At 50.7% G+C, this 22,681-nt stretch overlaps 1 protein-coding gene across 2 annotated transcripts in view; it reads left to right on the forward strand.

Moving 5' to 3' along the window:
- Positions 1 to 273: 273 nt before the first annotated feature.
- Positions 274 to 22,681, forward strand: part of RGS3 (regulator of G protein signaling 3) — a 110,733-nt gene continuing 88,325 nt past the window's right edge. Inside the window, exons 1-5 of one of the 2 annotated variants that reach the window (XM_084899928.1) lie at positions 274 to 488; positions 9,253 to 9,303; positions 12,496 to 12,554; positions 13,515 to 13,609; positions 14,636 to 14,704. In XM_084899928.1, coding sequence (XP_084756054.1) covers positions 410 to 488; positions 9,253 to 9,303; positions 12,496 to 12,554; positions 13,515 to 13,609; positions 14,636 to 14,704 — 353 coding nt within the window. In that variant the 5' untranslated portion in view covers positions 274 to 409. The remainder of the gene's footprint in view (positions 489 to 9,252; positions 9,304 to 12,495; positions 12,555 to 13,514; positions 13,610 to 14,635; positions 14,705 to 22,681) is intronic. The other variant, XM_084899924.1, reaches the window with a different exon arrangement.

Genomic DNA, 22,681 nt, shown 5'->3' on the forward strand with positions numbered 1-22,681 from the left:
ACCTGGCTAATGGCTGGCCTGGGGGAACTGGCCGAGCAGGCCGAGCGTGGCCGGGTGGGCAGCTTAGGAGAGGTCCTGGAGCGGGAGCTCTGGCGTGGCCGTCCGTCCTGCGGGCTTCCCTTCCCGGAGGACCGCCGTCCAGGCCGCCGTGGCAGCCGGTGCCTTTGCAGCCCGTGGTCGGCCTGCCTGCTCGGTCAGGTGGAAAGCGCCCCATTCAAACCGCGCGGGCCAATCAGCGCGCGGCGCGCCGCCGGTTCAAACGCGTCTGGGTCCAGCCCCGCAGGGCCCCGGGCTCCCGCCTCCGAGACACCGGCTGCGCGGGGGGCGGGGGAGCCCGCTGCCTCGGTGACCGCGGACAACACAGACGCCTCCGGTTACCGGCTGTCCGGCCGGGCCTGCGGCCGCGGCCATGGAGCACTCCCTGCACCGCGTCTCCCTGGGCAGCCGGCGCGCGCAGCCGGGCTGGTCCTTCTACCTCTCCACCTTCGGTAAGTGCCGGCTGCACCTGGCGCCCCTCGCCCCGGAAGGGCGCTCGTGGTGAAAGGTGAGGCTGGGAGCAGGCGATCCTTCCACGGGGGGGCACCTTCTCCGGCCCCTTCCCCCTGTGGTAGCCCAGGAGGGGCGCAGGCGCAGCCTCAGGCCGGGCAGCCGCTGGGCACCACCTGCTGCCCGGCCATAGTGCCAAGTGCATTTGGTTCTGCCTCACTTGGCGGGAATAATCACGCCCCAGTTCATCTCTCAGAGGCCCAGGTTGTCGCCACCTGAGTTCCTATTCGTAAGCAGCTCAGGGTTTAATCCAGGCCTTGCTACTACATCTCCAGGGTCTTCTGGGGGGTCAGCCCAGCGGCTCCTGGGGGCTCCCCTGGGAAGCTACACTACAGTGTGGCTGTGCTCTGATGTCTGACCCACAGCAGAGGCGCGAGCTTTCTCTCCTCAGGCGTCACCAGGCTCTGGGCAGGGGCATAGGGCTGTCCTAGGGGCTGGAGGTGAAAAGACAGGAGCAGATGGCTGCTGTTCCCAAGTCTCCCCGGTAACTGGACAAACCCGGCCTTCCAGGTAGCTGTGGGAAAAATGGCAGCCCTGTCCTGGTGTGCAGCTCTTCATTGGTTTCCTCCGATTCTGCAGCTCCCCGTGGAGAGGGGGCTGTGTTTCCCCTGTGAAGACTTGAGATCCAGAAAGAGGGAGGTTGCCCTGTGAGCCAGTGACAGAGCTGGTAGCTGAGCACAGGCCTTCCGGGACCTTCTACACTTTTCTGGATGAAGGCTGGGGCAGTTACTGCACCATGGCTGCACTTGGCTCAGAATTCAAAAACAGAGCACCCAAGGAGCCAGGCCCTCCCCGGGGGCCAGTCCTTCTCTCTGATCTCAGGCTACCTGGCCGCACACTTGGCTCTTCTCAGCCTGCCTTTTCCTCCAGGAGCAGAGGAAGTGATGGAAATGCAGTGTCTTGGCCCTAGAAATGGCCTGTGGTTTGGCCCCCTGGACCTCACTGGTCCAGCTGGTGGAGGATAACTAGGTTAACTAACTAGCCACCATCTGTTGAGCACTTATCATGTGCCATGCCTTGTACCAAGTCCTTTACCTGCATGATCTCATTTAGTCCTTCCAACTCTTGGAGGCAAATCCTATTCACCTGACTGGGATGTGGTTAATGAACATCCAGGATGATCTGAGTTGGTGGGCCAGGAAAGTATCTGAGGGCTGTGTCCTGATTAAAAAAGTAAAACTAGGTGTTTCCTTCTGTATGAACATGGCAAGTTGCATTCATGATGGAGAACTTAGTGGAAAGAACCACCTGTAACCTGACCTCCCAGGAAAAAAGCCATTGTTAACGTGTTGGGTTGTATCCTCCCAGACTTCTTTCTCTGTGTGTATGGGGGAAGCTGTGTCTAATTTTAACAAACTCGAGGTCATATTGTAAATACAGTTTTGCAGCCCATTTCTTTTTCTTACTGGTATGCTGTAACTAAAATTGACTGGCATCCGTCCCCATGCTTCTTTTTAAAAAATATATATTTTTATTGATTTTTTTACAGAGAGGAAGAGAGAGGGATAGAGAGTTAGAAACATCAATGATAGAGAATCATCGACCAGCTGCCTCTTGCACACCCCCTACTGGGGATATGCCTGCAACCAAGGTACATGCCCTTGACCGGAATCGAACCTGGGACCTTTCAGTCCGCAGGCTGACGCTCTATCCTCTGAGCCAAACTGGTTTCGGCCGTCCCCGTGCTTCTATGGAATGAATCTCCCAGCAGATCTAGGCAGTTGGGGAGGGTCTAGCCCAGCAGGGAGGGGTGCCCTGCCCAGCCATGGCCTCGGGGCTGGGTCAGATGGGTAGCAGGGAAGGTTCCTACTAATGAGTGACTGGTCTGAGTGTGCAGGGGGCAGGCAGGAACCATGTGTGCAGTCTCCTCTCCAATCTCTCCAGGGACACAGAGTGACACTGGAGAAGTTCTCCCCTGTTTCCTAAAGCAATGACTCTATTTCCATGACAAAAGCCACCCCTTTTCCAGGCGGCTGGCTTTCTTCATGATCTTGGCTTGACTACTCACGAGTGGAGATTCAGATCAGTGGGTACTAACCTGGCCAGTTATCAGAAGCAGCTGGGGAGCCTGTTCAGATAACACAGATTCCTAGGATCCTCCCCCAGAGATCCCGGTGCACTAGTCTGGGGTGGAGCCCGAGAATCTAAAATGTAAAAAAGCCACAGAAGCACTTTGGTGATCAGGCAGGTGTGGAAGCTACGGATTCAGAGTCAGTGTGAGTCGCCAACATGGACTCCCTTAACGGGAAAGCCGTGGCTAAGATTTCCTCTGTTCCCGGCCTTTACCCAGCCTGGCAGGTCGCCCAGTCAGCCTGGCTCTGTCCTGAATGAACCAGATGAAGGTACCGCCTCGCTGGTAGTTTCCTGAGCAAAAGTATGGAAAGGGAACTACATTTCCAGTTTCTCTGGAACCATGGGGACAATATATATTATTGATTTCAGAGAGGGAGAGGGAAAGAGAGGTAGAAACATCCATGATGAGAAAGAATCATTGATTGGCTGCCTCCTGCACACCCCCTACTGGGGATCAAGCCTGTAACCTGGGCATGTGCCCTTGACCGGCTAGGGCTGTGGTATAAGTGGCTTATATACTGTGGGTGCACCCTCATGAGTATAAACCCTTGCTCCCCAATAAGGTCATGTTCAGGTAATGTTAATTGGCCCTTCACGGCCTTCTCAGGAGGTGACCTGGCTTCGGGTGGGTGGAGAGTATAAACTGGGGCGAGAACCCATCTACTCCAGAGGGGTTTTTATTTATGAAGACATAATGTAATTTGAAGAAGCCATTCTAGGTGTAAATCAGTTATTTTTCCCATTTTATATCTATAATCCTTTTATATCTTTTAATAACATAAAAAGTAACTGATTTACACCTAGGATTATATCTTTTAATGCTATTAGTATATTTGCTAATATGCTCTTAAAAGTCTCAATAGCTTTATTGAGATATAACTTATATACAATTAACTCATTTAAAGTGTACAATTAAATGGGTTTGGGTATATTTGCAGAGTTGTGTAACCATTACCACAGTCAAATTTAGGACATTTTTAACACTCCAAAAAGAAACATTGTACCCTTCAGTTTATCACCCCTAATTTCCAGTTCCCCCCTCTTGGACAATCCTAAACAATCACTAATCTACTTTCTGTCTGGACATCTGAGCCAATTCCAGACATTTCATATAAATAGAATTGTATATAGTTTTTTTTGTGTGTGACTGCCTTCTTTCATTCAGCATAATATTTTTAAGATCCACTCATGTTTCGCAGCACTTTTTGCTGCAAAAAGCTTTATTGTTTCATTTGGTCCAGCGCATGGAAGAGGCTTCAGGGTGGCTAAAAGAAGGGCTATTAGTTTCGGGAAGAGGCTCAGGTAAAAGCCAGACACCAGGGGATGCAGAGGGGCCCCTCAGAGGCCTCGGGCTCCAGAGGCTCCTGGTCGTGCTGGAGGGGGAGCCTTGGAAGAGAGACTCGCCCAGCCCAGCCTGGGGGCCGACCAGCCGTGATGGTAGTCAGGTGGTCGCCCATCTTCTTGATGAGTTCCACCTGCTCACCCCGGAAGTGGTTCCCCAGGAAGTCACAGGGATGGGGTAGAACCAGGGCCTGCAGCTCCAAAGGGGCCTGGTTCGGGCTCCTCTCCAAGGCCAGGGCGGCCTCCAGGGCGTCCTGAGTTTTGTCCACTCACCTTGGGGAGGCTTCAGCGCGTCCTGGAAGTGAATGCGGCCACCCTTCGCCCTTCTTCTCCACCCCACGCCCTCGAGAGCCCCATCTTCTGGGTCAACATAGAAGCCCAGAGAAAGGAGGTGTGCGAGGCCCGCAGAGGCCTGCTGGCCAGGAGGTTGACTGCAGCCTCCACCTGGTGGAATAATTCTGACCAATTTGGGAGCTCATGTTTGTTCAGCAATAGGAGTTAAGGTACAGGGGAAAAAACAAACAAACAAACCGGTGAGTTGGCTGGTCCTAGGAGGTGGTTCTGAAGGTGGTGACAGCATGAGGTGCAGGAGAGTGGCCGGAAGCTGGAAAGGGCGTCCTTGGGTCTGTTCTGTCCAAACACTGGTGAAGCACGAGGCAGGTCCGGACCACGGAGGGCATTCTCATTCATGTCTTTATGTCTGAATAATATTCCATTGTATAGGTAGACCACATTTTGTTTGTTCATTCATTAGTTGGTGGACATTTGGATTATTTCTTTCTTTTGGCTGTTATGAATAATGTTCTTTTTATAGCTGTACACAATTTCGTGTGGACAAATGTTTTCAGTTCTTTTGGGTACATACTTACCGTGTTTCCCCGAAAATAAGACATCTTCCGAAACTAAGACCTAGCGCATGGAAAGATAAGACATCTTCTGAAAATAAGATCTAGCACAACTTTGGGAGAAAAAATTAATATAAGACACTGTCTTATTTTCGGGGAAACAGGGTAGGTGTAGAACGGTGACTGGGTCAAATGGTAACTCTAGGTTTACCTGTTTGAGGAACTGCTAAACTCGTTTCCAAAGCGGATGCACCATTTTACATTCTCATCAGCAGTGTCTGAGGTCTTTGATTTCTCCAACCTCACCAACACCTGCTATTAACTGGCTTTGATTCTAGCAATCTTGTGGGTGTAAAGTGGTATCTCCTTGTGGTTTTGATTTGCATTTCCCTGACGATCTGTGATACTGAACAGCTTTCATATACTTATTGGCTATTTGTATATCTTCTTTGGAGAAAAGTTTGATTAGAGCCTTTGTCCAATTTTTAAACTGGGCTATTTGCCTTCTAATTGTTGAGTTTTGACAGTTCTTTATATATTCTAGATACAAGTTCCTTTTCCAGAAGCCTCATGTTTGATGCTATGTAGCTTTCTTTCTTTTTTAAAATATATTTTATTGATTTTTTACAGAGAGAAAGGGGAGGGATAGAGAGTTAGAAACATCGATGAGAGAGAAACATGCATCACCTGCCTCCTACACACTTCCCACTGAGGATGTGCCCGCAACCAAGGGACATGTCCTTGACTGGAATCGAACCTGGGACCCTTCAGTCTGTAGGCTGATGCTCTATCCACTGAGCATCCAAACCAGTTAGGGTGATAAGTAGCTTTCTTTTCTTTTTATTCTGTTCAAAATATTTTCCAATTTTCATAGCCATTTTTTCTTGAACCTTTGGGTTATTTAGAAGTATATTTCTTAATTTCCAAAAATTGGGGATTTTCTAGTAATCTTTTTATTCATTATTTTATACAATATTTTGCTCAGAAAACATGCCCTGCAACCTTTCAGTCTTTTGATGGCTCAGCACATGGTCAGTTTTCAGGAATGTTCCGTACGTACTTGAAAAGATCTGCAGTGGGTGGGTGTAAGGCTCTTTGTAGATGCTAATTATGTTGTTTAAATATTTTATATCCTTGCTGATTCCCCTCCCTCCCATTTATTCTCTCAGTTACCGAGAGAGACATGTTAAAATTCCTACTATAATTGTCTGTCTATTTCTCATTATAGTTCTGTCAGTTTTTCTTTGATATATTTTGAAGAAATATTAAGAGCACACAAACTTAGAATTATTATCTTTCTGGTGAATTGAGGCTTTTATTATAAGGAAGCCTTTTATTATTATGAAGTCTTTTATTGTTGTGAACTTTTTTATTTCTCGTGGAGATAACTTTTACTTTTACTGACATGAATATAGCCACCCAGCCTTCTTTTGGCTCATAAATGCTTGACATCTTTTTTCATCCTGTTTCTCCCGGTCTTTCTGTTTCTCTGTGTTTCGGTGTGCTGTGTCTATTACAGAGCTTTTCTTTTTCTTCTTAAATGTAGACCTGAGATGATATCTTCCTTCAAAAAGGTCTTTCTTTTCTTCTCTCAGGTGCTTGAGGTCGCTAGCAATCTGGAATAATCTTAGTTGAATGTTAGGGATGGAGACTGTTTGAAATTGAGCTGCGATCCTTTGAGAAACTGTATCTCATCTTGGCTAATTCTGTTCCTGAGGAGCAAGCTGTTATGATTCCAGTCCAAAAGTCGGGGCTCAGAAGGACCCCACCTCTGGGCAGGCCCTAATCTCCAACTCCTGTTCCTTGAGTCCCGAGCCTGGGGAGAAACCACATGGGAACTTGTGAGGGGCTTGACTAGCTGGTACCTGGAGCAGCTGAAGGCCCCTTCTCCTAGTGATTTATTTTTCTAGACTTGGGTACATTCCGTGGAGCCTGCCCTCTCTTCGGCTTCCTCTTGGCTTCTTGAGCAAAGCTGTGGCACATTGTCTGGTGCCTGATGGCTCTCTCTGCTCCTGAACCCCTGAGTTGCATTGGCAGATGCAGTGGTGCATCATAGAGGGCTGAGAGTGTTCTAGAAGGCATGCACAGTCCACAGGAAACAGTGCTGGAGTTGGCACAGAGTTCTAGTCTTCACTTCTGGCTTGGCCCACCCTGGTCACTCTGGGCCCAGGCCCAGGGCAAATAGCCTTCCTTTGCTGGGCATGCCTGTTTTGACTGCCAAATGAGAAGTTCAGGAGCCTCAGAGATTTCCACTCCCCGCCTCACCCAAGGATATATTTTCATTGATTTGAGAGAGAGAGAGAGAGAGAGAGAGAGAGAGAGAGAGAGAGGTGAGAAACACCGATTGGTTGCCTCCTATGCATGCCCTGACTGGAGATTGAACACACAACCTAGGTATGTGTTCTGTCCAGGAATCGAACTTGCATCCTTTTGGTGTATGGGACGAGGCTCCAACCAACGGAGCCACCCAGCCAGGGCAGGAGCCTCAGATGTTTGATGGAATTGGCTGATGCAGGGAAGACAGAGGGGCCAGGCAAGGAGGAGGGAAGTGCTTCATTCTTCATCTTGCCCTTATCTATGCAGCTGGGATGGGCTAAGTAGGGTGTGCCCTGTCCTGGGGCTTGGAGCCTCCTGTGTTGGGTTTGGTTTTTCTGCTGTCACATGGTATAGAGACTTCCTGAAGAGACCTGCTTGTCAGGCCCTGAGGGGAGTTGCGTGGAGGATGCACACTCACCTGACTTCTGAGTCAGATTCACCCCAGGCCTGCCTCCTTTTCAGTCCCACCCTTGGCCTTGCCTAGGCCTCTGACCTAGCCCTCTGGGTTGTGAACTCCCAGAGGGCAGGCACTGGGCTGTTCAGATCTGCCTCCACTCCCTCAGGACTCCTGCAGGTGTCTGTTGTATGGAATCAGTGACCACTTGTGTGGGGAGAGTCCTCGATGCTGGTTTCTGGGGAAGGCCGGTGGTAGTAGGTGGTAGGAGTGATCAGCACAGTGGTTCTCGTGCCTTTTGAAAGGCAAACATGTTCGGGCCAGAGCTGGCTTTGCACTGGTGACAGTTTCAGAAAAAATGTTTTGTGCTAAACATAGATGCCTTTGGGTTGATGAGATCCAACCAGTGATTGCTTGGCCTGTTGGCCTGTTTCCACCCTCCCTCTCCATCCCACACCGGATCAAGCAGTTTTTGTAGGAGTTTCCCAGCATTCGGGAGTCCCAAAGTGGTCATTGCTCAACTCTTGAGCTAATAATACCCTGGATTCTCGTGGCGCCTTTCATCCCGGGACCTCCTCACCCTCCAGTGTTATCTGATCCCCACACACAGCTCAGTGCGATAACCCTGTCATTAATTAGCTCCACCTCGCTGCCCTGGACACGGAGGCTCTGAAAGAGGCTCTGAGAGAGGAGATTCGTTAGTGCGGGAACTAGAACAGGCCTCTCGGGCTTCTGAGATCAGTGTCCTGGGCAGGAGAGCAGCAGGGATTGCTGATGGGTGGAGATAGGAACCCACGTCGCTGGAGCGGGGATTGCTGGGCTTGTAGCTTGAACACCCTGAAGACGGAGGAGCAGGTGGTGGCCAGGCCACAGTGGTTGGTGGGTGACTGCAGAGTGATGAGGCACGGAGCTGCCTTCCTCCAACCAGCAATGAAGCACCAGCCCAGTCACCATCCCAGTCCCCTGGGGGCAGGTTCAGTGGGATGGTGAGGGATGGCTCACACTGCCATGAGGAATGTGGAAGGATGTTAGCCTTTGGTCTAGCTAGAGGAGGGATCCCATGCTGCAGAATGAGGTTCAGTCAGTGAAAATTACCAAGAAGCCACTTTTTGCTCAACAAAGATGGATAAGCAGAGCTGTCTTAAAATCAAAAGGGTTCCTGCTTCAGGAAGTGAGCTCCTCGTCGCTGGAAGGGGTTGAGCAGAAGCAGGCGACTGCTAGCCAGGCTTGTCCTGGATGGAGCAGATGCCAGGGCTGTCGGGTGGACGTGTGGGGTGGCTGCAGGCTGGGAGGTCCTGCCTGCCCTCGTTGCCTCCACAATGGTGGGCTGAGTTCAGCAGCTTCTTGAGGCTCCCAGGAGGGTTTATTACACTAAGAGAATATCTTTCAACATGTCTTTGAGGAAGAAGAGCGTGGTCCTCTGTCCATGCTGGAGGGCCGCTGGGTGTCTGTGAGAGTAACCTGATATTTGTTTTGGGCTACCTTCTAAAGCAATGAGCTCCCTATCCCTAGAGCGGTGTGGAGTCGAGGCCAGAGAACCACGGCTGGAGGTATTGCAGGTGGGGCTCCTGATGTGGGTGAAGAGGCTGTTCTAGGGGGTTTGGAGTGCCCTGACGACCCAGAGACTGTGTGGGGTTTTGAGTCACTTCACAGGAACCAAAGACTGTTCCCGTCACTGTGACCTCACTTTTGACCCAATGAGACGAGGTGAAGTTGTTTCTGTTGTTACACCCTCAGGTCAGCTGAAGCTGTCGATCGATGCCCAGGACCGGGTTCTGCTGCTCCACAGTGAGTATGGTTACACGCCAGGTCCTGTGCCTCTCCGCCTCCTGCCTGGAGGAGGTGTTCCTATGGGCCAAGGCATCTTTTCTCACCTTTGTATAGTGTCCTTCCATGTGTCCATTGGAAAAAAAGGACTCATTCTAGACACCCTCCCCAGGTCCTGCCCCGGATGTGATGGAGTTCACACAGTGGGCTTGTGCCCTGGCAGGCGGGAGCTGCTCAACATCACCCTTGGCCCCAGGGAAGCAGGGCCACAGAGGGGCCTTCCCAGCCTCCCTCTCTGCTGAGTGACCTTAAGCAAGCTCAGTCTTCTCATGTGTCAAATGGCAGCAACAATAGTACCTAGCTTATCAGCTGTTGTGAGGATTCAAGGAGTTCCTATTAGTAAAGCACTTGGGACAGTGCCCAGTATGTAAGCTGTATTTTATTTTTTTTAAATACATATTTTTTTTATTGATTTCAGAGAGGAAGGAGATTTCAGAGAAGGAGAGAGAGAGAAACATCCATGATAAGAGAGAATCATTGATCGGCTTCCTTCTGCATGCCCCCTCCTGGGGATCGAGCCCACAACCCAGGCATGTGCCCTTGGCTGGAATTGAACCTGGGACCCTTCAGTCTGCAGGCCTATGCTCTATTCACTGAGCCAAGGGCTGTAAGCTGTATTTTAGTGTTTGCTAATTCAGATAGAAAACCAGGAATTTCAAAAACAACCACTGAGCAGTGGCTCTGTGCTAGGGGCGGGACACCAAAGGGAAGCACCGATTCCTGGGGAGGCGGTGCTAACAGGATGGCCGGGAAGACCTAACAATGGGGGTGATGGCCTCACTTTATCCTGAAGGAAGAACAGGCCTAAACCAGGCAGAAGGGAGCAGGCAGGCCGGGCATTCAACACGACGCAGGGGGAGCAGCAAGTGCAAGGAGATCAGCGAGAAGACGGTGCATTTGAAGGACTGTCTGATGTAACTGGGGCAGGAACAGGATCGGGTAGAGGGAGTGAGCCAGCCAGGGCCACGTGATGAAGGTCTTATGTACCACCCCGAGGGTTTCACACATTTCCTGTCCATGTATCTCTTTGTTCATCCTTCCGCCCAGCACACAAATAGTAATCAAGCTCCTGTTATTATCCCCTTTACTTGGGCTCTTCTGTCTGGCCCAGCAGGCCCTGCCTCTCTCCCCAGCTTCCCAGGCTCCCCCTGCGAAAGCCACCCTCCACCCCCTTTTCTGTGCAGTGACATGTCATTCCCTTGAAGGCCTTTGCACAGAAAGCATTAGAAAGCATGATGCCTTGTGCCTGTTCCTTGTGTCTGGAATAGCCTGCCTTCTTTTTTGAACTTCTTTAGAAAATTCACTCTCTATAGAATTGTCTCCCTGAAACCTATATTAACCAATGTCACCCCAATAAATTGGATTAAAAAAACACACAAACTCCCTCTTCCTCTGATTTTGCAAGACCTATGCCTGCCTTCACCATCATGGAGACTTAGGGAGGAATCACCTCCTGGGCTGCTTGTTGCTTCCTGCCCTGTGTCCTCCTCACAGCCCTGACTGCACTGTGTCACCGTGGTCTTCTCCTCGGCTCTGGGAGTGCATCCCCTGAGAGCCAGAGTGACCCAGAGCTCAGCGCGCCTGGATCCTGGCCTCGGGGACCACACCCTTGAGGGGAAGGATGCATGCAGGAACAGTAACTAGGATACCATACCAGGAAGCATAAACCAGCAGGCGCCTGGGATCCTGGGGTCTTGGCCTTGGGGGGGGCCCAAGGTGAAGTTCCCAAGGACCAGCCGAGGGGGGCCCTTTGCCCGCCAGAACCCTGCTCCAGCTGTGCAAACAGTTTTTGCAGAATGCGCGTTGGCCCCCGGCGCTTCGTTTGTCCTGCACAGTTTGCTTTGGCTTCCCCCCAGCCTCAGGCCTTCATCCCGTCCAGCCCGTTGCCCTCTCTCCGCTGGTTTCCCAGGCTTCAGGCCCCAGGCTCAGGCCGAGGGAGCTTCATCTGAGCCAAAGCCCAGGGCTCCATCAAAACCGAACACAGAAGAAAATAGAAAAGAGACTCAGCTTCTGTCAGGTCCGCTGTCAGATCTCTGCAGACCTCAGGCCAACGGGCCGCGCTTGCTTTCATAACCAGCCCTGAACCCCACCCCCACGCATCCCTTGCCTTTACTTATTATTCTTTTCTTCAACAAACATTTGTTGAGCAGTTTTTTTTACTTGCCAGGTATTCTCTTAACCACTTTTGACACATTCATTTAATCAGCACAACTACCCTGTCAAGTGAGTAGTATGATCACAAACCCATGTTTAAAAAATGGTTAATTCATTCCTAGAGAGGGGAAGCTACTTGCTTGGGCTGACGTGGCTAGTCAGTGGCAGGGCTGGGGTCCATCCTCAGGCCTGTCAACCTCTGGACCCAGACCTTCGCCTGTTGTGCTATCCAGGGGTCTTCAAACTACGGCCCGCGGGCCACATGCGGCCCGCAGAGGAGTCTGATCCAGCCCGCAGAGGAGTCTGATCCGGCCCGCCAGGTTTTTTGGGCAGTGAGCGCAGCCAAGGTGTTACAGTAGGAATTAGTAGTTCATATAGTCCGGCCCTCCAGCTCTCTGAGGGACCGTGATCTGGCCCCCACTTTAAAAAGTTTGAGGACCCCTGTGCTATACTGTCCGTCAGCCACGGCACAGACTATGGAGCACTGTGCGTTCTCCAGCGTAGCCCCTCCCTTCCCAGGACACAGTCTTGTGTGGTGGAAGGAACCACTGGCCTAGGAATTAAGGAACGTGGATCTGTCACCCCATTGCTCTGTGATTTTGAACAAGTTTCTTACTGTCTTTGCTCCCCCTCCCCCCAGCCTCATCTTCCCCTTTCAATGAGGGTTGGACTCAATAAATTTTGTTCCCTTCCAGCTGTCAGAATCAGAAGGTTGAATGCACCCTCTGCTGCCTCGCTGAGGGTGCTGCCTGAGGGTGCGAGATGGTGGGAGTAGAGCAGATCAGAGAGGGGCTAATATCCAATGGTGGTTATGTGCCTTAAGGGCCTGGTAGTAACCTGGTGGAGGGGAGCAATGAAGGGGGGAAAAAAGTGAGGAACATTTGTAATAATATAAACAATAAAAACTTATTTAAAATTAAAAAAAAAATTTTTTTTTTTAAAGGGCCTGGTAGCAATCTTTCCCACTCACACACTCCAACATTTTAATTCTCTGTTTAGTCATGGAAGGCAAAGGTCTGATGAGCAGAGAGCCTGGCACCTGTGATCCCTACGTGAAGGTAAGTGGAGGTCAGGGCGGGTGTGGATGGGGCTGGGGGTGGGGAAGGGCCATGCTATGGACTGAGTCTCAAGGCCCCGCATCTGCGGGCCTGGGGCCATTTGAGGAAGCAGTGACTGCCGCCTCATTCAGTCAGTAGGCATTTATTTTGTTCCAGGGCGAAGCCCTGAGCTAGGATAGACCCCTCCCCTTGGCTTGGTCCCTAGGGTCCTGCAAGAGTGAGAATCTTCCGGGCGAGCTTGGTCATCCACACAGTGAGCACAGTGAGCACGTGGAGGGCAGAAATCCACAGATGATCTCAAGCCCTCCCCCTCCCCCTCTCCAAACCGGAGGGAGGCAGGATGGCCAGATCTGGGTGGTGGAATGGAGGGAGTGTCTCCGAGAGCTGGAAGGTCCATCCAAGTGGGGCTCTTGCAACGAGACAGAGGCCCCATGGGGTGGGGAACTTCTAGCCAGAACCAAAAGCCAGATGCCTCCCAGAGGGTGGCAGCCTCAATGCCATGCCGGTCAGAGGTCCCTGTGGGCAAGGACTCGGTCAGGAGCAGGGTGGGAGCCTGAGGCAGCGGGTGAACGCATTAGGGTGAGAGCATGGAGTGGGGGGCTTGGCAGGGAAACCGGGAGCCTCTTGTGAAGGGGAACTTAGAAGAGAGGAAGCCTGTGTTTTGGGGGCCACCTCTCTGCTTGAGAAAGAGCAGACATGGTCAAGTTGTACCCCATCTCTGGCTGGGCCTCTGGCTGCCTTCTTGCTACCCCCCACTAGGGGGCCCTGGAATCGGAGGTGTCTGAGTCCACCTCTGGCCTGGGGCCCCTCGTTCTTTCCCAGCATCTGGCTGAGGATGCCGCCGTGTCCCCTTCAGAGGCTGGGAAGCCTTCCACTGCAGATGTGCAGAGTCGGCCTCTGGGCCTAGGTGACCGTTTAGCCCCAAGCAATCACCTAATGCTTCCTTTCCTCCGATGTAAGATTTCTCTGATCCCCGAAGACCCCGGGCTGTGCTGTCAGAAGACACAGACAGTTCCAGACTGCAGAGACCCAGCCTTCCACGAGCACTTCTTCTTGTAAGAACTCGGGGCGGCCGGGCCCCCGGCAGGAGCGGGAAGGAGTGTTTATCTGGAAACAGCTCTGTCTGCCAAATCTAGAACTAGATCTCAGCAGAAAAACAGTGACTTCGAAAGGATGTCTTTGTTTTCTCATTCACCGTGTCCTTGCATCCCTGGCACCTGGCCCGGCCGTGAGGTCCTCGGTGATAAGGTCTCACTTGGCTGGTTCTCATCATTCAAATGCCCAGCCTGAGACTGGCAGCCCCTGAGGAGAAGGCGACTTCCCACTGTGCCGCGCGCCAAGCTTTCTCCTGCGGCAGAAGGAATTTTCCAAGCTGAGGGATGTTTTGCCTACACCCCCCTCCTTTGAAAACTTGCTAACCTCTCCGAGCCCTGGCTTCCTTATTTGTAAAACGGGGCCAATAATAGTGCCAACCCGAGAAAGCGGAGGTGTGGATGAGACAGGAACACGGAGTGCTGTTTGTTAGTATTTCTTTCCTCGATGCCTAAACTCGATGGGAAGGTCATGGGCATTTTGGATTTTTCTGCTAGTGCAGATTAATAATGTGTTTGTTGTTTTTCAAACCTCCCAAGGTAGTTTTGCTTATTATAGAAAAGTAGCAGTTATAGATAAAACAAAACGGAGAAGAGAGAAAAATCCTTCCAGTCCTACTACTCACTGATATGTCTTGATTTATTTCTTTTTCAGATCTTTGAATTTGTGGGGAGGAGGTGTCTCTCTCTCTCTGTCTCTCTCTCTGTCTCTCTCTCTCTCTGTCTCTCTCTGTGTGTGTGTTTATAAAAATTGAATTGTTCTATAATATTGTCTGGGAACCTCCCTTTTGTCCTTAATAACATAAAGCAAACTCTTCTATGTATGTCAGTACTCACTTCCCACACTACTGTGCTTGGGCTTTTCAAACAGCTCCTCAGGGTTGAAGGTGTAAGCCATTTCCAAATTTTGCAGTTGGGTTGGACGCCATGGGGCCTGGTCTGGAGCTCAGCTCTGCAAACCCTCTGACCATCTGTTGGTTTGCTTTGCAGTCCTGTTCGAGAGGAAGACGAGCCGAAGCGCCTCCTGGTCGCAGTGTGGAACAGGGCGGGTGACTCCAGGTGAGGGGAGCTGCTGAGCTGGAGAAGGGAGCCTGCTCGGGGCCTGTGGGTGGCAGCCAGGTGGCCAGCATACGCCAGAGGCTCAGTTAGTGGACGAGTGACCAGCAGTAGCAAAGCCAAATGTGCCACCAAGTCCCCGTCACTCCAGGTGATGCCAAGGACCGTGTTATCAGAGAGCGTTTGCTGTGCCCTTGGCGCCAGCAAGACACGGTGTTGGCCACCAGGAATGCAACCTACCTACCTTCTGCTCTCAGGACACCTCCTGTCAGTAAGGGACACCAGGACACAAATTAGAGTGACAGCACGCACAGGCTCAGCCCCACGGGAGCAGAAGCTCCATGAAAAATGGGCCCATTTCTCTCTTACGCACCCACTGTACCCAGTGCCTGGCATACGGAAGTGTAGTGACTGTTGGTTCAATGAATAGTAGGACAGTCAATGTGGGCAGAGAGAGAGAGTTCATTGTAGGCTGAGGTGGCCAAGGAAGCCTTCATGCGGAAAGGGGGGTTTTGAACTTGGGGCAGAGATCGAGAACAAGACAAGGAGAGAAGGTCGGAAGGGTCTTCCAGGCAGGGGCACAGCATGAGCAAAGGCCAGGAGGCAGGCATGTGCGCGGTGGGCTCGGGCTGCCGTGGGAGGCCAGGTTAGGAGATGCAGGAGTTTTGTGTAGGGGACTCCAAGCAGGCTGCATTGCAGCACGCTGGAGGCCAGCTACAGTCATTGGTGATAGCGTTTAGTATGGAGCAGGGGAGGAGTTCTGGGCACGGAGGGTGAGGATCGCTGTGAAGGAAAGGGGATGAGAGCACTTGACTGATGGTCATGGCCGACTGGGAGCTGCAGGGGCTCGTTCACCTGGTGCAGCCTAAGAAATCTGGGAGGCCCTGTGGCTGGTAACATTTGTCAAGCAACCATAGAACCAAATGGTGTCTGTAAAATGTCTGTAAATTAGCTCAACTCACCTTCTTAGGCCCAGACAATATTTTAAGGATGAATGCTTTTTAGTACCCTAAATTTAAAAAAAATATATATTTTATTTATTTATTTATTTATTTATTTATTTATTTATTTATTTATTTATTACAGAGAGGAAAGGAGAGGAATAGAGTTAGAAACATCACTGAGAGAGAAACATCGATCAGCTGCCTCCTGCATGTCCCTTACTGCATGCCACACTAAGGCACATGCTCTTGACCAGTATTGAACCTGGGACCTTTGAGTCCGCAGGCCGACGCTCTATCCACTGAGCCAAACCGGTTAGACTAATACCCTAAATTTTATAGCTATTATCTTTCTAAAGTTGAGCCTTATTCAACCTTCATAAGGAAGGAATTGCCTTTTAATAGAGAATCTGTTTTTAAAAAATCATGGAATGGAGCTCATGGTGCTGTGGGCCTCCTTCATTGAGCTGCTATTCCCTGGGTACCAATGTGGCAACATTGTCGTAGGTTCTGGGGATACATGGGGCCGATCAGAGACCATCCTGCTCTCGAGAGGGTCACTGATAGAGACTTGGGGTGGGGGCGGGTGAGGAGGAGGACATTGCCTTAAAAATAGGAGCAACCGTTTACTGGGTGTTGACCACAAGACAGGTGTTAATAGTGTATTACCTCATTTAATTCACAAAGCGACTCTAAAGGGAGTACGTTTTTATCTTAAGTTTTCAGAAGAGGAGACTGAAGCTAAGGAGGAAGTAACTTGCCCAAAGTCATACTGACATTGACAGTAGAGCCAGGGTGGGAACCCAGGCAGTTAGACCCCCGAGTCCTCACTCTCAACGCTGTATTGCCTCCTGGATGCTCAAGTGAAAGGACAGAAGGAAGAACCAGTAGAGGGGAGGGGACAGGGCAAGAGTGTGGAGGGATCTACAAACTCATTGGCCTTGCTGGGAGGTCAAGTACAAAGTAGGGACTGGCTAGAGAGGTAAGATGAAGAAATAGTCAAAAGCCTAATCTGATGAATCCTTAGGGTTTTTCTCCCAAGGGCCAGTGGTTCTCAATCCTGAATATATATCAGAATCACCTGGGATGCTTGTGAGGAACCCAGATTCCCAGGTGCCACCGAATCTTCATGGGCAGGACCTAGGAATCTGCATTTGCACAAGCTCTCATGGGGAGCCTTATGCAGCCAGATTGGTGTCTGGTAATCTGGCAATGGGGAGGGACCGAAGGGTGTCGAACAGGGAATGAGAGATGTGCATTCTAGAGCTATCATTCTGGTAGATCTTAGGAAGGTTGGGGAGGAACCAGGAGATTCTTGTGGTGATCTGTGAGAGAGGTGATTTAGGGATAGAGGGGAGGGAACGAGACCCAGGACATAGGAGATGAACTGATAGTACTTACTGGTGATTTGGACGTGAGAGCAGGTGGGAGAAGTCAAGGATGACTCCTGGGTGTTGGGTGGTGTCCCCGACTAAGCCAGAGTGTCCCAGAGGGGAAGGGAGCCAGCTCTGGGTACGGTGAGGTGGAGGTGCGTGGACAGCAGCCAGGGGAGGGCTGCGAGGGGCTGTCTGTGCTCTCATGGAGCTCAGGGGAGAGGGAGGGTTTGTGCTCATGCGAGTTTGTGAAAGCCAGGACCGCCGAGGTGATGGGTGCCATTCTGAGCAGGTCAGATTGCCCGGGAAGAAAGTGAGTGCCGGGGACCACGGGTCAGAATCCTGTCTTGAAGGGAAAGCTGGGAAGTGACAGGAGGGGGTCAGAGAAACAATAGACACATGCCCACTGGGTGGAGGCAAGGAGTGGAGCAGGTGCTGGCGGCAGACCCCACACTGGGAGCTGGCGCTTCCCCCACCAGGAGCCACCCTCCTGGGAGAGCAGGGCAAGCCCAGGGCTGCTGGAGACTTCAGCTATGCAGCTCGCAGTTTTTGGAAAAGAAGGTGAGGCCGGAGGGTGAGTCAGCAGGACAGCGTGACAGAGGCAGTGAGTGTCTCCACTTGTTGCCTATTTTGGGAAAGTGAGATTCCTTATTAACAAAACACAGTTGAACTTGTGGTCACTGTCCCAACCCGAAGCTCAGGAGGGACAGAGCAGGCTCAGACAGGCCTGCCTTTCGGAACAGAGGGCCCTGCTGAACAAAGCTGCCAGCGCCCGCCACCCGCTCAGCGGCTCAGGGCCCAGGGCTCAGCCGGTGGGAGGCGCAGTATTGATCCATCATCCGACCCAGGAGGCTTCTGAGCGGGAGGAGGCAGACAGAGCGATCGCAGGAAACTTCTGCCCTGCTCCTCGCTCTCAAATCAAATTGTGCTTCTCTGAAGGACGGACATTCAACTCATCAACGTGAAAGACAATTACAGGAGGAAGGAAACCAACATTTATTGAACTCTTCTCTGTGCCGAGCACTTTGCATACATTATCTCATTTAATCCTCATAGCAACCCCGAGAGGTAGGAATTATTATTGTCCCTCTTTTCAGAGAAGAGGAAAGTGAGGCTTCTGAAGGCCCAGGAACTTGACTGAGGACATGTCACAGCTCATGTTTATTAAGTAATTTAGTAAGCATTATCTAATTTAATCCTCATAACACCAAATAAGGTAGAGATTATGGTTGCTCTTTTACAGGTGAGGAAACAGAGGCACAGAGAGGCTAAGTAACTTGCCCAAGATAACACAGCTAGGATGTGATGAAAATAACATACAAATCCAGGCAGTCTGGTGCCAAACACATGTCCTGGTGACCACGTGATAGTACACGTGACAGTCTCACACAGGTGATAAGTGACTCCCAAACTCTGTTTCCTGTGTCAGTACATGTACTTTCCATAGCATTTATAACGTCGTTTTATGTGCCTTCCAGCTGAACATGTGGCAGTTACATTTTGCAGATGATAGGAGATACAAGGGATGCACTAATTTCATTGATTCTCACTATCTTTCCAGTGATGACCATGAACTTGTGTTAGGGAAACAAGATGCTCTGCAAAGATGTTCTGGGGGAGGGCCGGCTGACTCCCACTCTTCCTGGTGATCACAGTGGGAGCGGAGGAGAACTGGCTCAGAAACTAGATTTTGGCCTCGCTCAGACTTGCTGTGAGTCTGTGGTGAGTCCTTTCCCTGCTTTGGGCCTCCGTTTCCTCGTCTGTAAAATGCACCGCCCTCTAAGGTGCCTTTCAGCTTTCAGGTTCTGAGAGTTTTTAAGAAGGCATAGACAATTTCAAACATATGGAAGGGTAGAAAATATCACAGCATAAACCCTCCTACGCTTAGCCCAGCTTCACCAATTGTCAATACGTGGCCAGTCTTGTTTCATCTATGACCCCACTCACTTCCCCTCTTCCCATGGATTATTTTAAAGCAAATCCCAGACCTCATCTCATTTCATCTCTATATCTCTATAAAAGATGGCTTAAAAAAATACCAACAAACCCACAATGCCATTATCATGTTTAACAACTGACAGTAATTCCTTAATATCACTGACTGTGGAACTGAGCTATTTAAAAGTTTTGTTGGATGGTATAGTGAAAGCCTAATGGAAGCTTCTACTCATAGCATTTTCAGAACTTGGGGCCAGAGAACAAGCTTAGATTTGTAATGTCATGCACCAAGTTAAAAACAGCAACAGCAGCATGCACAAAAGCCCGCAGGACATAATCGTTTATGTTAGGAGCATCTACATGTATGGAGAGCCTGCTTGCTCCGTGTCACACGGTCATGGGTACTCTGCACGTGCTCTCTCCTTGAATCTCCTTTCATAAACAGGACCTCAGTGCCGAGCACAGTGCTGTCATGTTAGGAAGCTTGTGACCAGAGATGGGAACTGAGCCTAAGGAAAGAAAGAATGAATGGGAAAATGGGTTCGATTTAACCCATCAAATTAAAAATAAATTGAGATTAAATGGAGTAGCCCTGCCACAGAAATAGTTCAAGGTCCCTGAGATGCAATGGAAGGGCACTCCCTCAAAATAGCAGTGCCTTTTGCCTTGTGGAGGTTTCCTACTTTATGCTCAGAAGTAAACGGAGCCAAGCACTCTTCCCCTTGAGTGTTCCATGAAGCCTTACCCTGAGCCTCTGCCTGAAATACTCTCACTCTTACTCTCATTCTCACTCTCTGAGGCTTAACTTTTTGGGCCTTCTTCGAGCACCTTAGCCTAAACTACCTCTTGCCTCCTGAGCTTTCATCATTGTTTCCTGCACTGTTCATCTGTCCACCTTGCCCTGTCTAGTGACATCCCTGTTTTGCTGTCCTGAACTGCCACTTAAATTTCTGCATGTTTGTCTTACTTCCTTAACTAGTGGCTGAGGGGAGTGCCCCTCAGCCCAGCCTGCACCCTCTCCAATCTGGGACCCCTTGGGGGAATGTCTGACTGCTGGTGTGTGTGGTATCTGGCCTACACCGGCAGTTGGACATCCCTCTTGCAATCTGGGACCACTGGCTCCTAACCGTTCACCTTCCTGCCTGCCTGATTGCCCCTAAGCACTCTGCCTGCCAACCTGTTTGCCCTCAACTGCCCTCCCTGGAAGGTCTCCTGGTCTAATTAGCATATTACTCTATTATTAGTATAGATGCTGTGGCTCCTTGCCCAGTGCCTGACAACCATGGGCATAATGGATTCATCCATTTGTCAAGTCTTCACTGAGTGCACCAAACCCTGAGCTTAGGGCTTGGCATCCAGAAGTCACCAAGGCTTGGCTCCTCGCAAAACTTCAGGCAGCCCAGGGTGCATGTTCGTTCCTAGTTTTATAAGCTGACTGGTATATTGCTGTGCACCCAGGTGACATGCAAAAGAAGTCTTTCTCCCTCCAGAGATTTTTCAAAAGCAGGTCTAAGAAGTGCCCAATTGAAAAACACTCAGAGGGAGGGTCCTGCTTATGGACATGAATTGTGACAGTTTACTCTGCCTGAATTATCATGAAGTCATTGCAGGCCCCTTAGCAGGAAGCAATGCTCCTAGGAGGCTATTAACCATTTAGCCTTCTCTAAGCACTGGGGAGTGAAAACTGAACTTTCCGGAGAGCAGGGAGAGGCAGCCTTTATTACAGCAGGAGCATTGTGCCTGGAGACTCAGAAAGTTACAGCCATGCCCAGTGTAGAAGGAACATGTGGGCACTAGGTGCCAGCTGGCCTGCTCTTGCATGTGTTGACAAACAAAATTAAATTGGTGATGAGGACCTTGGCAAAGCCTCGACAAGGCTTTTGTGGAATGGCAGCTCAGGTCAGCATCTGCGCTTGTGACAGTCCCAGCAGCTGCCTCTCCCCGTCAGTGCTGCCTCGGCCACTTGCCAAGAGGGAGGAGTGTTTGTTGGTGGTGGTGGGCTGGGGAGGGGACTGTGGAAGGGTCACTTTACTGGGATGATTACCCTGTCCTCTTTGGGTGGATTATTAATATGGCCGTGTATGATGGGAGGGGGCAAGAAAGAGGGGAGGAGCAGGTGGAGTCCAGGCTGCAGGAAATGGGGCAGGGAATGAGAGCAGGGGGTGCAGCAGAGTAAGAGTAGCCGGTGGGACCAGGCCAGGGGCAGAATTTGCAGGGCAGGCTCGCTGGTGTGAGGACAAGGCCCCGGCATTCTGCATCTCTGCCCTTCCCTCAAGAAGCCAGTTTTATTCTGCTTAGGATTGTTAGGCAGTGAGCTGCCACCCTTTCTGGAGAATGCAAACAATATTCATTTCTAGAGGCCTTCTAGACCACTGGTCCTTCCCTGGGGCAGGCATGGCAGGTGCTTTCTCCAGACTCACCTGCCTGGACCCCGCCTGAGACTGGGGGTCCGGATCTCCGGGAGCAGGCTCTGGGGCATAGGATGTGGGCAGGCTCTTCAGGGGGTTCTGGGGTGCGCCCCCTGGCTCTAGCCACCAACCTCGCTGAGGCCCCTTAGACCAGGTGCCAAGGAGGCACACCCCCAGGGAGTGCACTGCCCATCTAGGAGCTCAGGCCATCTTGGCCCTGCTATTGTGCCTTCCACAGAACATGCTAGATCCGTGTGGGTCTTTCAGACATTGACGTCAGCCACCAGGGCCGTGCTCCAGTCCAAATACCCATGTTGTTTCCTGATTAACAGTAAACCAATCTGAAGGAGTCGGAGTCAGGGATGTGCTAGGAGAGAGAATAGAAAAGTTAAAAAGCAACTCCTGTGTTAGGATGGAGAACGATGCTGTAGAATAGAAGCACTTGCCAATACCTTTATACTGTGTGTGTGTTTTTTTTTGTTTGTTTGTTTTTTCTGATCATAAAAGTACTGCTTGTTCCCTATGAAAATTGGGAAACACTGAAAACCCAGAGAAAACAAAACCTCCGCTAATCCCGCCTACCAGATACAATCATTATTAATTTTCGTGGGCGTTTCTCATTAACAACCATTGTGAATATTTTTTTGTGGGCGTTTTCCTCATGAAACGACAGATTTGTGAATTTCCTTTTCTCACAGTAGCGAGATTTTTTTTTTTTTTTTTTTTTTTTTGCATTTCATTAGTATTCATCTTTGCCATCATTATTGAAAGCTGCCAAGTATCCATCAGTCCCTGACTGTTGGGACTCAATAATGGACCGTCTTCAAGGAACTTTGAATGACTCTTAACCATGAAGGGCCCGCCTGAACTCAGCCTTTCGCCACAGTGACATCCCCACGAGGCCTGATCCTGGTTCATGCCTACTTGTCCCCCTGGCCACCCGGTCAGGTTGCTCTCATCGACTTTTCTGTTGCATTTGATCTTGATCTGAGACTGTCCAAGATCTGCTCAGGTCTTGCCTGGACCCGAGACAGAGCTTCTTGAGCTTGTGCTCTCGTAACCTTTGTCCTCAGTTGAGCACCATCAGCTAATATGGAAGCTGCAGTTTCCTGGGGGGACCAGTTCTTTGGATCTACTGGCACCAGAGCAGTTCAAACCTGTGAGGTAGCTCTGAGCTTCTGTGGCGGATGGAGGGAGTGCCGCCCCATGACCTGGAACCCCTGGGTTTCCCACGGGACACAGCTACTGATTAGTCCAGGGACCTTGGGAAGGGGACCAATTTTGAGCCTCCGTTTTTCCATCTGTGAAATGGAGAAATAA

Source organism: Pipistrellus hanaki (assembly GCF_964339955.1).
Source record: "Pipistrellus hanaki genome assembly, chromosome: 11".
In the NCBI taxonomy this organism is placed as follows: Eukaryota; Metazoa; Chordata; class Mammalia; order Chiroptera; family Vespertilionidae; genus Pipistrellus; species Pipistrellus hanaki.